At 40.9% G+C, this 14,721-nt stretch overlaps 1 protein-coding gene across 4 annotated transcripts in view; it reads left to right on the top strand.

Annotated features, from left to right (window-relative positions):
- LOC146259444 (calcium-activated potassium channel subunit alpha-1a-like) overlaps positions 1–14,721 on the top strand; it is a 64,088-nt gene that overhangs the window by 30,444 nt on the left and 18,923 nt on the right. For 2 of the 4 annotated variants that reach the window (XM_084670363.1, XM_084670362.1), the window contains exons 6-18: positions 3,736–3,811; positions 4,886–4,961; positions 5,095–5,265; positions 6,492–6,583; positions 9,040–9,150; positions 9,290–9,395; positions 9,527–9,609; positions 9,836–9,905; positions 9,999–10,154; positions 10,504–10,613; positions 10,982–11,050; positions 11,426–11,512; positions 11,623–11,699. In XM_084670363.1, the coding sequence (XP_084526489.1) occupies positions 3,736–3,811; positions 4,886–4,961; positions 5,095–5,265; positions 6,492–6,583; positions 9,040–9,150; positions 9,290–9,395; positions 9,527–9,609; positions 9,836–9,905; positions 9,999–10,154; positions 10,504–10,613; positions 10,982–11,050; positions 11,426–11,512; positions 11,623–11,699 (1,284 nt within the window). Of the gene's footprint in view, positions 1–3,735; positions 3,812–4,885; positions 4,962–5,094; positions 5,266–6,491; positions 6,584–6,667; positions 6,760–9,039; positions 9,151–9,289; positions 9,396–9,526; positions 9,610–9,835; positions 9,906–9,998; positions 10,155–10,503; positions 10,614–10,981; positions 11,051–11,425; positions 11,513–11,622; positions 11,700–13,511; positions 13,686–14,721 lie in introns of all 4 variants that reach the window. The other 2 variants (XM_084670360.1, XM_084670361.1) reach the window with 2 other exon arrangements.

Below are 14,721 nucleotides of genomic sequence, written 5' to 3'. Positions count from 1 at the left end.
CTGATTGAAATTGGTATGTGATTAAAGATGGAAGCAGTACATGAAGGGATGTGAAGATAATAGGCTTTTGTTGCTAACCACTGCATCGAAATAGAAGTCAATCTGCTAAATGTGTGAAGCTCATCACCAGAGAGGCCTAGTAGGGAATTAGAAGATTAGAGGTGATTTCCTGTTCCATCACAGATGTGGATCTGTGTCCGCCATCACCTGTCAATCAAAGGCGGCACAGGTCCCACCCGCCCCTACTTGGCACCTCACTTAGCCACTCTGGATCCTTTTGGCCACTCAGTCTTAGCAGAAGGATGTTGAAAGGTGTGCTGGTTGAATGATGACTTTAAAGAGTGTAGGTTTCTGTGTAAAACAGCGCCGTCTGGTGGTCGTCTGAGAGTTAGCATCCACTGTCATTCCAAAACTCGCTTCAGCTAGACAGTTTACTGTACATAATTCTGGTTAAGCTTTTTAATGCATAAACTCTTGGAATAATTTGTTATAGTATATATCAAATGCTACAGTTTGTTGGAAGATTTGTCATTCAGCATGCATGTAATTCCAATTGCAAGATTATATTTAGACCTCAACTTATAAAATATTTTTTGACACCCTATCTTAGTATATGTGTTTTATGGGCACTGGCCTGTGGTTTCTTGCGAGGAGGCGAATTGTGTCGCTCCATGTGACTGTTTTTGCAGCGTCAGTCTATGTACTGGACCTTTCTGAATGAATTCACTTCATGTCATGATCCATCTCGTCTGAATTGTGTCAGGACATTTTAGCACATACAGTACCACATGCAAAAACACATAGTTAAAGCACGGAGATCTCTGACACGGAAATGGACAGGAACACTAAGGATCCCAGCTGTCACTGGCTGCCTGCTCCACAACCTCAAACAGAAGTTACTCTGTTACAGGAGTTGATGTCCTAAATCTCTCACAGTAGCTCTTACGCTTTAGCTGGGAGGTTGAAAAAGTAAAAAATAAGGTACATTACAGCATCTAACATCTTTTTTACTATTTAATAGCTTTATGGAAGCACTTTGAGTGGGTGAAAACCATTATCCATTTGGAAATGATAGCCATGGCAGCTAATTTCAAATCCAAATGTTCCAGCTTTTTGCTCTTGAGCTGAATAGTAAACACTGAAAGAGGCTTTTAGCATTAAGCTGTTGAAACTAGCCTGAAATGATCCCATCTGTTCATTCGGTAAATAAAACGAAAATGCTTTTGGTCTTTCACCACAGCACTTGTTGAAGCATGTTCATGATGGAGTGTACATTTGAGTTTTTAAATGCAGAACCATTACATGTTCTACTCAAAGTTGGCATGATACGACTGATTGTAGACAATTTGCATTGCAACTGTTGCTTTTAACTGTTGCCTTACATGGGTTGACTGGTTGTGTGTGTGTGTGTGTGTGTTTGTGTGGGTGTGTGTGTGTGTGTGTGTCCTTACATAGTCAGCTTGAAGTCAACAAGCCACCAGCCTTGGGTGACATCCGTTATGATCAATACTGGATTATTGCTTGTTTGCTAAATCCTGTGAAGAATTCAATGATTGTCCAAGCCTTTCATCTTGCAATACTGTGGTGTAAAACTTGATCTCTGATGCATTCCGTTATTTTCCAACCACTAAGATTACTGCATCAAATGACAACTGGCAGGGGCAGAATAGGAACACATTGTACCATAGTAAGGCTTTGAGAAGCTGTGCATTGTCCCAACTGCTGAACAGACTTGCAGTCTGGCCTCTGCCTTTCCCTGTGCGAATCCTAAAGGAGCTTATGCTGTAATATCCTGATGGAAACGGGTTTGTTTTAAGCTCACGGCGCACCACTGATCATAACGAGTATTCCATGAGTGTCTGTGGTAAATCTGATCATGACGCATCTCCAGGAACATGGATCTGTTGTCGTGCCCCCCCTGGGACCTCCTGCCTGGTGGGCTTTCTAACCTATTTGTCTTTTCCGTGGATGTGGAGAGAGCTTGTGACTTGCCCCACCACGAGGAAAGAGCAAAGGAGCCAATAGAGGAAGCTGATATAAGGCAAGGGTCATCCAATACCAGCACTTCTGAAACCCCTCCTCAGAGGGGATGTTTGGAAACGCGTGTTGACGAGCAACGGGGGTAACTTGATTCGGAGAGCTTTGCGGTCCTGCCAGAAGCATTTGTCAGTCTTAAAGCATGATCCCGACTAAGATGCTGGTGTACAGAGGGCCCGAGGGGGGCACGCGCTCTGAGACGTTTGTAACGACGCGGAGGCGCAAGAAGTCGTGCGGGGATCTCTTTCAGAACGGCTACAGGGTCAAGATGGGTCACGGACAGGGCCGCGTCAAGGAGGACCAGGATAACCTGTGCCACAGTTTGATCTCCTGCTTCCGTGTGATATCATACTGGGGTAAGACCTGTATGGTGTCTCCTTTACACCACATGCTTTGTCGCAGCTTCACCCAAAACCTCCACTACCCCATTCAGCGGGACCGTGTCCACGGGCAGTAATCAGGATTTGTATTGTTTGCCATCTATCCGAATCGCAAACGCAAAACTGACTTACCTAGAGGGTTTATTCTGTGTATTATTGGTAGTGTAATTTGCAGTAGTTGCAGGATTATTCGCATTTTTGAAAGGCAGGAGCTTTCCAGTGCAAATGAAGATGGATTTCACTTGATTTGTTTACCCAAATGATTATTTTTGATTATTTATTCATTTCTTGAGATGAAGACTATTTGCATTCAGTCACATGCAACTTCCACTGACAGGTGCTTCTCCTTTGTTATTTGGATTTAGATTTTTTAGTGAAAAATATTCAGTTTGTTATGAGTTTTGTTACTCTCTGTATTTGATCATGGTCACCATACAGCATTTAGTCCGTAAGCGGATGTTTAGGGAATTATCTCCTGTTGATCAAATGTTGGAGGTTTTGGGTCAAAATATATTTTTGAAAGAGGATATGACACTCTTTCATCATCATATTTTCACTGGTTGCATGTGTCTTCATTCACTAGAATGTGTTACTGACCTGTGCCCCATTATAGCAACTACCCAGTGTGTGCGTTAGACAGTGCTGGAGTTGATGATGTAGTAGCTACCAGGCAGTGTGATGTGTCGTTGCTTGTGTGTAGTGAGTGTATATAGTTAGCTGGGGTAACTCTCTACACAACACATGGTCACATGACTGATGGTCAACATGACTGGGACATCTTTGCCCTTCACCTCCTGGCAGAGTTGTCAGATTTTAGATTTTTTCTTTCTTTTAATACCCGCAAATTTGGGATTTGACGTCATGGCTGGTCCCCACTCTGACGGGAGTGTCCACCTGCCTCGACTCTAATCCACGTTTTGATCTCTCTCTCTATCTGTCTTTTACTCTTCAGTAATGAAAAACGTGTCTGTTAGACTCTCCGGTGCTTTGTGACTTTGAGTCTCTTCTCAAGATTAAAGCACATGAGCTGTGTATTTAGTCAGACAGTTCCCCGAAGCTGAGGTTGTTTGCTTGTTGCTACTTCGCACCTCCAGCTTTGCTGCTTTCTGTCACGGTGGTTTGAGAGGCCTGCAATTGGCTGTGTGTCGTTTTTCTCAGTGCTATGAATCCGATGAAGATGTTAAAAATGGACGATCGCTTCAAAGGTACGATATTTGATATGTTTTGATGGAATGCAGGCAGGTGATACAGTATTGTATGTGATTAGTTGTAAATATTACAATCTGAATCGTAAAATGTTTCTTTTTTTCTCACACAGGCTTGAGGTTTTTAAGGGCCTTAAGATTGATACAGTTCTCAGAAATATTACAGTTTTTGAATATATTAAAAACAAGGTAAGTGCACTATTATAATACAACTGCATTACGAGGACTATTATTAACACCTGTGTAATGCAATGTGTTACACTTATGCATGTTAGTCCTGTTATTTCATATTGTAGTTAAATTATCATTTAATGAAAACAATTTAGCTCCTTATATTCTTTGTGATTAGCCTTTACTTGGTTTTGTGTTTGTTAACCATGTGTGAAAACGACTTACCCCCAGACATGTTACTGGATCTAAGAACATGTTCATAGAAAATACATTAACGGCATGTCTATTGCTATATAGAATTCCTATACATAATATTTTATAAAAATATGTAGTTTTATGACTGCAAATGGACTCTGATGATGATGAAGAGACATCTACATTGTCCAGTGCTGCTTTTCTCTTTTGAAACCCTTCAGAGTGCAAGTTTACAGCAATGCTTTTCTACATCAGACATCATGAAGCAAACTGTTTGCAGTGTCCACACTGCTTAGAATTAAAGCTTTTTGCACAGATGTCAGGAAGAGCTTATAGATCAACAAAATGTTTTAGAATAATCCCTTCACTCGTTCAGTCAGAGGAAGGTAAGGCCAGCACTCTGAGTAGGAATGGACCCAAGCCAGACTCGGACCGACCAGAACAATGTCGTTTTCCCTTTACATGAGAATTGAATAGGAACAAATCTGTATCTCCTATTCCTTTTGATATTTTAAAGATTCTGGATGTTGACAGTAAACAATGGTGTCATATTTATTTTATTTAGAACCCCCACTAGAATACATTAACTTCATACAGCTTTTGATTCTATATTCTGGGATGTGAATCTGAGGTGCATGGCTGGCTATTGGCTGTTACCCCATGGAACATTCCGTTAGGCCCTGTTACAAAAACACCTATTGTGCAAGGAACCACTGTACAGTATTTATAGCATATTTACAGTACTACTTCAGTGTTATGGTGAATTACTGTGTGTGATTAACATATGGGAGTCGTGGATTGATATACAATAACCTTTCTAGTGGCCAGGTTGCATTCTTGTCTGGTGAATTCACTTGTCAATATTGACCGATGATATCCGGCTCTTGTTTTTAATAGCAACTCCATAAAACTGGTGAACTTGTGTTCCATCTTCATAAGCACATGGCTAACAGCAGCTGGATTCATACATTTGGTAAGTTCCTCTGAGCAAAACGGGGCAACATGGGACTAGCTAAGTATGATTGTTCTGCAGTGCAAGATCGCGTGCACGCCTCTTCTCTGGAGCCTCTGGTGTTGAACGTAAAGTGTTTTGACTTGTATTCCAGGTGGAGAACTCAGGAGACCCTTGGGAAAACTTCCAGAATTCCCAAGACCTTTCCTATTGGGAATGTGTGTACTTACTCATGGTCACCATGTCCACTGTAGGCTATGGAGACGTTTATGCAAAAACCACCCTGGGTCGTCTTTTCATGGTCTTCTTCATCCTCGGTGGTTTGGTAAAAATCCCTCTCTTATCTTACACCTGCTTGAGTCCTTTACACAGCCTAGCTCATGAAATCATGACCAGGATGTTCCCAGATGCCGGAAGGCCTTTAGAGTCCGACTAACGTTAAGATAGAAACGGCCAGTTGTCTTATACTCTCTGGGTGTGTTGCTCAGTCACACAAGGACATCTACTGTTTGTGTAATGCACTGTAAATGAAAACACACTGTACATAATACTAACGGGTGCTATGTGATGATTGTTTTCTAAAGTAATTGTGTACTTAAGGAATAGGCAATATTCTCCATACCGTTGCATAGTTACAGCATTGTTTACGGTTGTGACTTTAATAATTGGTCGGAGGATGTGTTTGTATAATGGTTGTTTTCAGGTGGTCCCAACATTTTGCTTTCCTACCCACATTCCAACAAACACAGTTCGGGCTCTGACCTGGAGAACAGCCTTATGTGAAACGTGGCTCTGCAGTCTCTTAACCATTTATTTTATTAGAATGGATGTTTTATGACATATATATCAACTTTTCACTGAGACTGTTCAAAACATTCAGTGAAAGTAACCCAGGGTTACAGTGAGGTCAGAATCTTCCTCCAGAACTGGATACTTTCCCACAATATTATTAAGCTGTGGTTTAAGCAATGTGTTGCATCACTGTAACATACAAGTTTATGTGACACAAGGTGACTATGTTTTTTGCCATCGTGAGTGTGTTTTGCCCATTTGTAACATCAACATCAGTAATGTGCTTCAGGTGCTCCAGTAACAAGCCACGTTCCATCAGGCTGTTCCTCTCTCGACCGAACACAGTGTTTGTTGGACTAAACATGGCACTTAGGATTTGTCTTTCTTTTTCTCCCTCTTTTTTCAATCACAAATTGACAATTATGTCATTGTGGTGTCCAATGTCCAGTTTTATTATTTTCTTTTTTATATATCATTATAAAATCCATCCGTAAAAAATGCTTATATATTTTCTAAGTTCTTTTTTTTCCGTTGTAGTGTATATATATATATATATATATTCTATATATATATCTCAACTTGTCAAGAGTCATTTACAGTTTTTCACCTTTGTGTTCAATTCCCTTTTTCATTTTTAACTGGCTTTTCGTCAACACTGTAGCATTCTTTTTTCCAGATTTTACGGATATCTTTAAAGCACAAGTAGAAGCCCTCTTCTTCTGCTTGTTTTTCTTCTTCTGTCTCCTATCTTCTCCTTAGGCCATGTTTGCGAGCTACGTCCCTGAAATCATAGAGTTAATAGGCAACCGCAAGAAATATGGTGGTTCCTATAGTGCGGTTAATGGGAGAAAGTAAGTATTCCAGGAGGCTCTGCTGCCTCCGAAACAGTAGAGCCTTCGCTGCATGCCTTGTCTTTTTCTGTTCCATGCATGTAGGCCATGTTTGCTCGCTACGTGCCAGAAATTGCAGCTCTCATCCTTAATCGGAAGAAATATGGAGGGAGTTATAACTCAACCAGAGGCAGAAAGTAAGTCAAACAAATAAACAACCCAAAACTGCTAAAAAAAAAAGGTGTGGTTTTGTGTGACTGACGTTGCCTCTCGTAGAGGAGTAGAGACCCTGATCTCTCAGGTGTGTTTTTTGATCTCCAGATTTAAAGCAGTGATCCACAGTCACACAGTGGCTGGAGAGCTAGGCCAGGAACAGCTTATGCCATTGCTTTGTATTTGTGTGCAAGCTTTCATTGCTTTAGAACAGGGGTTCCCAATCCTGGTCCTCGGGACCATCTGCCCTGCATGTTTTAGATGTTTCCCTGTTCCAACACACCTGATTCAAATGAAGGGTCGTTAGCAGGTTTCTGCATAACTAGATAACGACCCATTCATTGGAATCAGGTGTGTTGGAGCAGGGAAACATCTTAAACATGCAGGGCAGGGAGGCCCGAGGACCAGGATTGGGAACCCCTGCTTTAGAATATGATTAATGTTTTGTTGAAGTCGATTTTAAATGTAAATTTCACTATACGCTTGCTTGTTACCTGTGCATAGGCATCTGGCTTAAATGTTTGTGTCGGTGTTGTTTGTGTTTGTTGTGCATCATGCCCCCCCTCCTCCCCCTCCATCCCTCCGCCCCTAAAAAACGTAATATAATGATGGTTGACATTAGCTAAAGTTCCTATCAAACTCTTCAGTGCATTACACACAAACTGTTTTTTTGGACCCGTAAGGAAATAAACAAATACAAATACGCTGAAGCACGGATGTTTTACAGTCAAACAATACTGTAGATAACCAGTGATATGGAAAAATAGAAGACCCATAAATATGGCAAACTCATAATTCAACTTCTTACTTGATCTGTGCTACTTAACTATCGACATCCCACATCTGCTTTGTCCACTTGAGCTTTCGCATGTCATTGCTTGCCAGTTCATTTTACATGGATCTACTTGTTTTTCTAACTGGAAAAACAGCATCTATGTCTGATAATGAGGCATCGTTTTGCAAGCCCCGCTACATTCTTGGCCTTAATCTTCAGTCAGACTGGCACCAGACGGGCCCGAAACAATCTTAGGATTGGCATGCATAAGTTATTCTCGTGTTTCTCAAAACACAATAGGATTCTACTCTATAACACCCAATAACTCTGCTCTTAGACCAAGCAGTTTTTCTTGGCTCATTTTAGTGTTTGTGTTGTTTACTTTGTTTTGAAGGATTCATGCCTGGTTTTGGAACGTTTCTCTTGATCTGAATCCTGTTCTGTCCATCAAAGTTTGGATGCAAACATTTTCGGCAACCATACACACTGCTGTATTTCACAGATATTCCTTCATCAATTAATTATTAATAAATTATATTGAACATTTCCTTTGTTTTCAAGTGTTTGCTAAAACAACTCATATTAATAATATTCTAAGATTAATATAACGTTGTGCCTTAGCTCAAATGCAGCAGTGTTTGTAAAAGTGTATTAAAAAAAAAAATTAATGCGGAACTGAGTCTGAATTATCCAGAGTTGTACTTGTTTAAAGCAGTATAATCAGGGAAGTAAAGATGGATGAGGTAAGGTTTCATCTTCAGTTGTGCTCTCTTGCTTCCTTCTTCATGCTCAATTTCTTTTCTGTTTTATGTGGCTAATATTTTTCAAAAGAAATATACATATTTTTCACTCTGCCAGAAAAATCATATAGTCATATCCATATTTAGACTATTCACAAAGATAAAAACATGTATTTTTTTTAATGAACATAAAGTAAGCACTGTGTGATGGCTAAACTCAATGGTAAAGATCTCAGATTACGCCCTAATCTACGTAGGTAAATAGGTTGACAGAGTTCCACTGAATTTAAAGAGAAATTCACCATTGCAACATAACAATCCTGAACCCTGAATTCAATTGATCTCATAAGTACAGGGGAATAGTCTTAAACCCTTTGCATACTTTCCCGTTATGCAACAAGGTCACAGTCTAATTGAGCTGTATCCTTGGATTCAAGATGTCTAAAATAAGAACAATAGCATAATCTCAAACGAGTTATAATCCAATTTAATCTGTTACCAAAATGCATGTTTTTAGACCTCTGCCTTTGATTCAATCCCCACATAAGAATTTAGTACTATATATAAACCCTGATTATAAGGAATGTAGTTTGTCTAAAATATTCCTCCCCTCACATACTCAGGATTTTAACGATCCCTTGCATCATTTCATTTTAATTTCAGGATCAAGGCGAAAGATGATATCATTATTTTACTTTTTGGGGCTTCAAAATAATGTTTTGTCATCGTTTCTTAATCTAATTCTTTAGGCACATCGTGGTCTGTGGTCACATAACACTTGAGAGTGTTTCGAACTTCCTGAAAGACTTCCTACACAAGGACAGGGATGATGTCAATGTAGAAATTGTTTTTCTCCATAAGTAAGTACACCACAGTGTCCCCCCTAACTTTGAGCCTTGACACAAACACACTTGGAATAAATGTCCAAGGAGAAGAGCCCTGACTGCTGACACAGTGAGTGAACCTGGCAGTAACATCCACTCTCCTCTTATGTCTTAGTATTTCCCCTAATCTTGAGCTGGAAGCCTTGTTCAAGCGCCACTTCACCCAAGTGGAGTTTTACCAAGGATCTGTTCTCAACCCACACGATTTGGCTAGAGTCAAGGTAACTGCTTCTTCTGCCACACAAAGCAAACTATGTTCAACAAGTTTTTTTGTGTGTGGTGCACTTCCAATTATACATGTGTCCTAATGTGGTTAATCTGAAAAGTCCGATCTGCTTCTGTGATATCTCAGATTGAGTCAGCTGACGCCTGTCTGATTTTAGCCAACAAATACTGCGCCGACCCCGATGCCGAGGATGCGTCCAATATTATGAGGTGAGGCATGTTTTCAAATCAAGAACAAGCATTCAGTGTCTGAGTCCTCAGGAGAGTTCTGTTACCAAGGATACAATAAAAGACACCCCCCCCCCCCCCCTCTCCCCAGTTTATGATCACTGCTGCTGGACATTAATTTCATGTATTTTAGAACAGGGCAAATGTTCATTTTATGGACAATTAAGTTATTATCTTATCTTACTTTGTGTTCTTCGTGACATTTCAGGGTGATATCCATCAAGAACTACCACCCGAAGATTAGAATAATCACTCAGATGTTGCAGTACCATAACAAGGTGAGCCTTTGAGGAAACCTAAAATGCTCTTAACAACTACCGAACAACATAGCTGACATGCATTGATACCATTTATGTTTTGGCTGTCCGTAGGCCCACCTTTTAAACATTCCAAGTTGGAACTGGAAGGAGGGAGACGATGCGATCTGCCTTGCAGAGCTGAAGCTGGGGTTCATCGCTCAGAGCTGCCTGGCTCAAGGCCTGTCCACCATGCTGGCCAACCTGTTCTCCATGAGGTCCTTTATCAAGGTAGGGGGTCAGATGGCTGAGCGGTTAGGGAATGGGGCTACCTATCACAAGGTTGCAGGTTCGATTCCCGGCCGTGAAAAATGACGTTGTGTCCTTGGGCAAGGCACTCCACCCTACTTGCCTCGGGGGAATGTCCCTGTACTTACTGTAAGTCCCTCTGGATGAGAGCGTCTGCTAAATGACTAAATGTAAAATGTAAGGTACCGCCGCCCCGCTCTCTACAACCCACAAGCTTGTCGGCAAGGGCGAAATATTTCAGAAGTACCTAATGTTCACGTTAAAATGCACACTTGCATGTGTTGTCTTTATTTAAGTTGCAATATTCTCTCTCTTTCACTGTCCATCCTAGATTGAAGAGGACACATGGCAGAAGTATTACCTGGAAGGTGTAGCCAATGAGATGTACACTGAGTACCTGTCCAGTGCCTTTGTAGGCTTATCCTTTCCCGTGGTTTGCGAGTAAGTTGAGCTTTTCTCACAAACATCCATTCTCTTTCCAACCCACTGACATGCTCGATATGCATGTGCACAGCAGGGGCAAATCTAGGTTGCACTTTTGGGGGGGGGGCTAAGCCCCTAGATAAACCCTATTATTTTTCCTGTGACACAGTAAAACTAGGGGGGTCTGGGGGCATGTTCTCCCAGAAGAAATTTTTGAAAATATCCTTTTAAATAGTGTCCTCTAGTGGGTTTTAGGAAGAGAAATTAACACATTTAGATTTAAAATATGAAATAATAATTTAAATGTTTTTTAGCGCTAGATACGCCCATGGTACACAGCATCCCAGTTGATGTACATGTCTGATTCCTGTGCTGCTCTCTCCTAGACTCTGCTATGTCAAGCTAAAGCTGCTGCTGATAGCCATAGAGTACAAGTCTGATCAAAGAGAAAGCAGGTGAGATCAATGTGTGGATCTTCTCCTGTGTTACTCACTGTTGTCTCGTGGTCCAGTTCCCATGTGCTCCAAGGTGGGTTTTAAATGTGTTTTAATTATGGCCCGCAAATGTACCTCGACCCGACAAATATTTTCCTGTCTCTAAAAAACATCAGCATTTGTTTTTGTCTCCTTGATTCATTATAACCACCCCTTATTCTTTGGTAGTTGAGACATACACTTTATATAGATTAAACTTAGGACCAGAAGCTAACTTTGCCAAGTTGTATTTGTCCACAGTGGAAAGCAATCTTCACATGAAATGGTACACAGATAGCAATGTGAACTTAACAACGTAATTACTTTCATCTAACAATTGCCCTTCTTTTTTCGTAGCACCCTCATCAATCCTGGCAACCATGTTAAAATGCAGGAGGGAACTTTGGGCTTCTTTATTGCCAGTGATGCCAAAGAAGTGAAAAGGTAATACTTGCTGCATGTAAGATGTATAGTATACAGCCAATACGGTATTACAATTGAAAAAGTATCTATTTTAGAATCTTTTGTTCTAAATGTTGTTCTTTTTTTTGAAGGGCACTATTTTACTGCAAAGCTTGCCATGATGACATCACAGACCCCAAAAGGATTAAGAAATGTGGATGCAAAAGATGTAAGTGTTTGTCTTTAATTCTGTCTTTAGTTTATTTACTGTATAGTTCTACTGTGCTAATGGACCAAAGAGGCTTAGAATGGTGTAAGTTCAATGTTGTTTGAGTTGACATTTAGCTAACATTTGCATAACATTATGTTGATTAGATGATCTACAAAACCCCTTGTCAAAATCTGCCATGTCCAGTATTAATAATGAATCATAAATCCCTGTGATCGATGTATGTAAAAAGGTTAAATAAGATACTTTAAAACAGCTGGTATAACATATGTGCATTTACAACATGCATATTCATATTTAACATAAAATATTTCAGTCTGATTCAGTACATTAAACTGTCCCATCTTAGATTTTGTTTTTTTATTTTTCTTCAATATGCAAAAAATTACTAACTATTAATTAATTACTATTATTAACAGTTTTGACCACTACTATTAACCCAATGTTTAATGCAATCTCCCCCTGCTGCCTTGGAACGTGAAAACAATGTTTTAACCCTTCCTTCGCTTTATAGTGATATATTGTGAGTAAAATGGGTTCCCTGTGCCCACCGCTTGTTCTCCCTGATAAAAGAGAGATATGTTTGGATATGACTGTGCTGCTCTAGATGTTGCATGTACAGTGAATGGGTACTGGACCCTTCCATCATATCATCTGTTCGAAGTGCAAGGCAAACATTTCAAGAAGAACGAAGATCGAGCAGGCAATATATGTAGTCCCTGACTTAATAGATTAGTGTCTTTAAAGAGAATGATGCTCTGTGAACCTAGTGGGGGCGTCATACCGGAGTTAACCACTAGATGTCCCCACAGCACACGGACGACATTCATTTGGTCAGAACACAGCCCTAGTTGATGTTTTACAGAAAGCAAGCAAGACATAAACACATTTTAAACAGCAAATACCAAGATGTTTCCAGTTGGTGAGGGTATGAGTAAAAATAGACAGTAAATATAAAACCTTTTATATGTCTAGCAACAACAACAAAAATCCTACAATTATTTGTTAAACCCACACCATAGTGAGACGTAAACAATCCAGTCCGCTCTTCTAAATCAGTCAGTGTTGTGTGCCTTCGCCCATATGTTTACGTTGCTAACAACATTTTGTTTGGTTATAACATATGCACTTTGAGAATGTCATATGAGAACAATATTCTCATGGCTTCCAGCATAATGTTTCACAGTCGTGTGCCACGTATGGTCTGCTAACCGTCTACGTTGTGAAACATTTTCACCCCCAAACCTAATAACTTGTTTATTACCCCTCTTCTGCAAAGCTGTTGTATGTCATTTTGTTTAAAACAATGACAATACATGCATTTTTTGACCTCTTCGGTAGAAGTCATAACCTCCATCATATTTACCTTTCAGTGCCTATGACAAGATCGCATGGGGTTTTAAAATGTTTAGTGGGTAAAGACATTTTTGGTAACCAAACCGTCCACCCTACCTACTTGTTTGAGCAGGTAAATACGGTTCTAAGGAGGGTTCCGGTGAACATGCCGAGGACATCTTCAACCCATAAACTCGAATCCTCCTTCCCTCTGACTTCCCCATTCACATCCCCATCTAATCCTCTGCCATTCTGATATTCATGGGGTTTCACCAGTCTGAGAGAACAGCTTGACTGGATATCTCCTTATGTATTGCTCTTGTCTAATGAAAGGCCCCAAAGAGTTTACCTAGTCATCTCTGGTAGCATCTAGCCAACACCCCCATCCATCACTTTTCCCTTACCAGGTACAGAATGACCTTACCATTAACCTGCTACTTTTCCTTTCCTTTCCTCTCACCCAAACCATGACTATAGCCAAGATGTCCACCTACAAGAGAATGAAACTGGCATGTTGTTTTGATTGCGGCTGTACTGAGCGTGACTGCTCTTGCATGTCGGCTAATGTGCGTAGTAACTTGGACACCCCTCCGCGAGGCATCCCACCCTCTCCTGTCTCTGTTCATGGTTGCTCCGCCTCGTTACGTGCCTGTAAGTTGTCCACATGATCACGTGCACTCTTGTGCACGTGCTCACCGTCCACTGGCTGGCCTCTGTGATGTGGTGTTGTAGTGGTAGCCGATAAGTTTTCTATTTATGATTTTATCTATCTGTTGTTGTTGTTGTTGTGCTGCTGTGGCGTTGCTCGTCAAGGTGACCAGTATGTGTTTCAGTCGAGCATGCTGTAGAGGAGTGATGGATGATTTACTGTTGTTTTGTACAGTTTATTGTTCTGTGTTTACATGTTTCCAGTTCATTATTAATTCAAAGATTGCTTACAGTGGTTACACTAAATGTGAACAGATACGGATGCTCAACAGTTTTTAGAGTATTATAAATCATTGTTTGGGAGAGAAAAAAAGCAGTTTGCCTTGATTGTTAGGTTGTTTAAGTGGTGCGTACAATCCCATAGTGTTTATTTCAGCGACCTGAATCTTTCTCAGTCGATTCCATGTATTCACGGGTAGTAATGTGAGAGATGACTGTGTGAAAGGAAAAGCCCTCAGACACAGAGACACAGAGCCAAACAGACTTGATTTCAGATAACCTAAGGCTTTATAAATCAAACTGAAGTGTCTAGCGGCTAAAACAGTCAGAGTTCTGCTGTGCCGCCTCAATTCACTTCAACGTTTTAAAAACATCGTCCATTTTTTAAGCGTAGAACGGATTTTTCCGATCAGAAGCAGAACGGGGCATAGTTTGCTGGCAGTCCCGGGGGTAGGAGCAGCCTGTGGCACATCCACGCGGGCCACTGGATGTGGAAGTGAGTGCTGCCCTGTGAGCCAGGCTACAGTCGGTCTGAGCTCTAGAGTGGCTGTCGACATGGTGTGGGGCGCTCAGAGAATAGGCCTTATGCGGCCTGACGTGGAAATTATGTTTGCATTTTCATTTTTGGAGTGCTACCGGTTGTCATGAAACTCGGCGTGACAGTTCTTAACCACCAGGCAGCCTAGGGCCCCCTCGCCCCCCCTCTCCCCCCCTCGCCCCGCCTCTCTCGTAGTGGGACAGATGCTAGGCTGTTAGTCCT

Source organism: Hypomesus nipponensis, chromosome 13 (assembly GCF_054491055.1).
Source record: "Hypomesus nipponensis isolate SF chromosome 13, ASM5449105v1, whole genome shotgun sequence".
Taxonomy (NCBI): domain Eukaryota; kingdom Metazoa; phylum Chordata; class Actinopteri; order Osmeriformes; family Osmeridae; genus Hypomesus; species Hypomesus nipponensis.
Note: the sequence above shows the minus strand (reverse complement) of the source record. Positions and strands in the feature narration are given on the sequence as shown.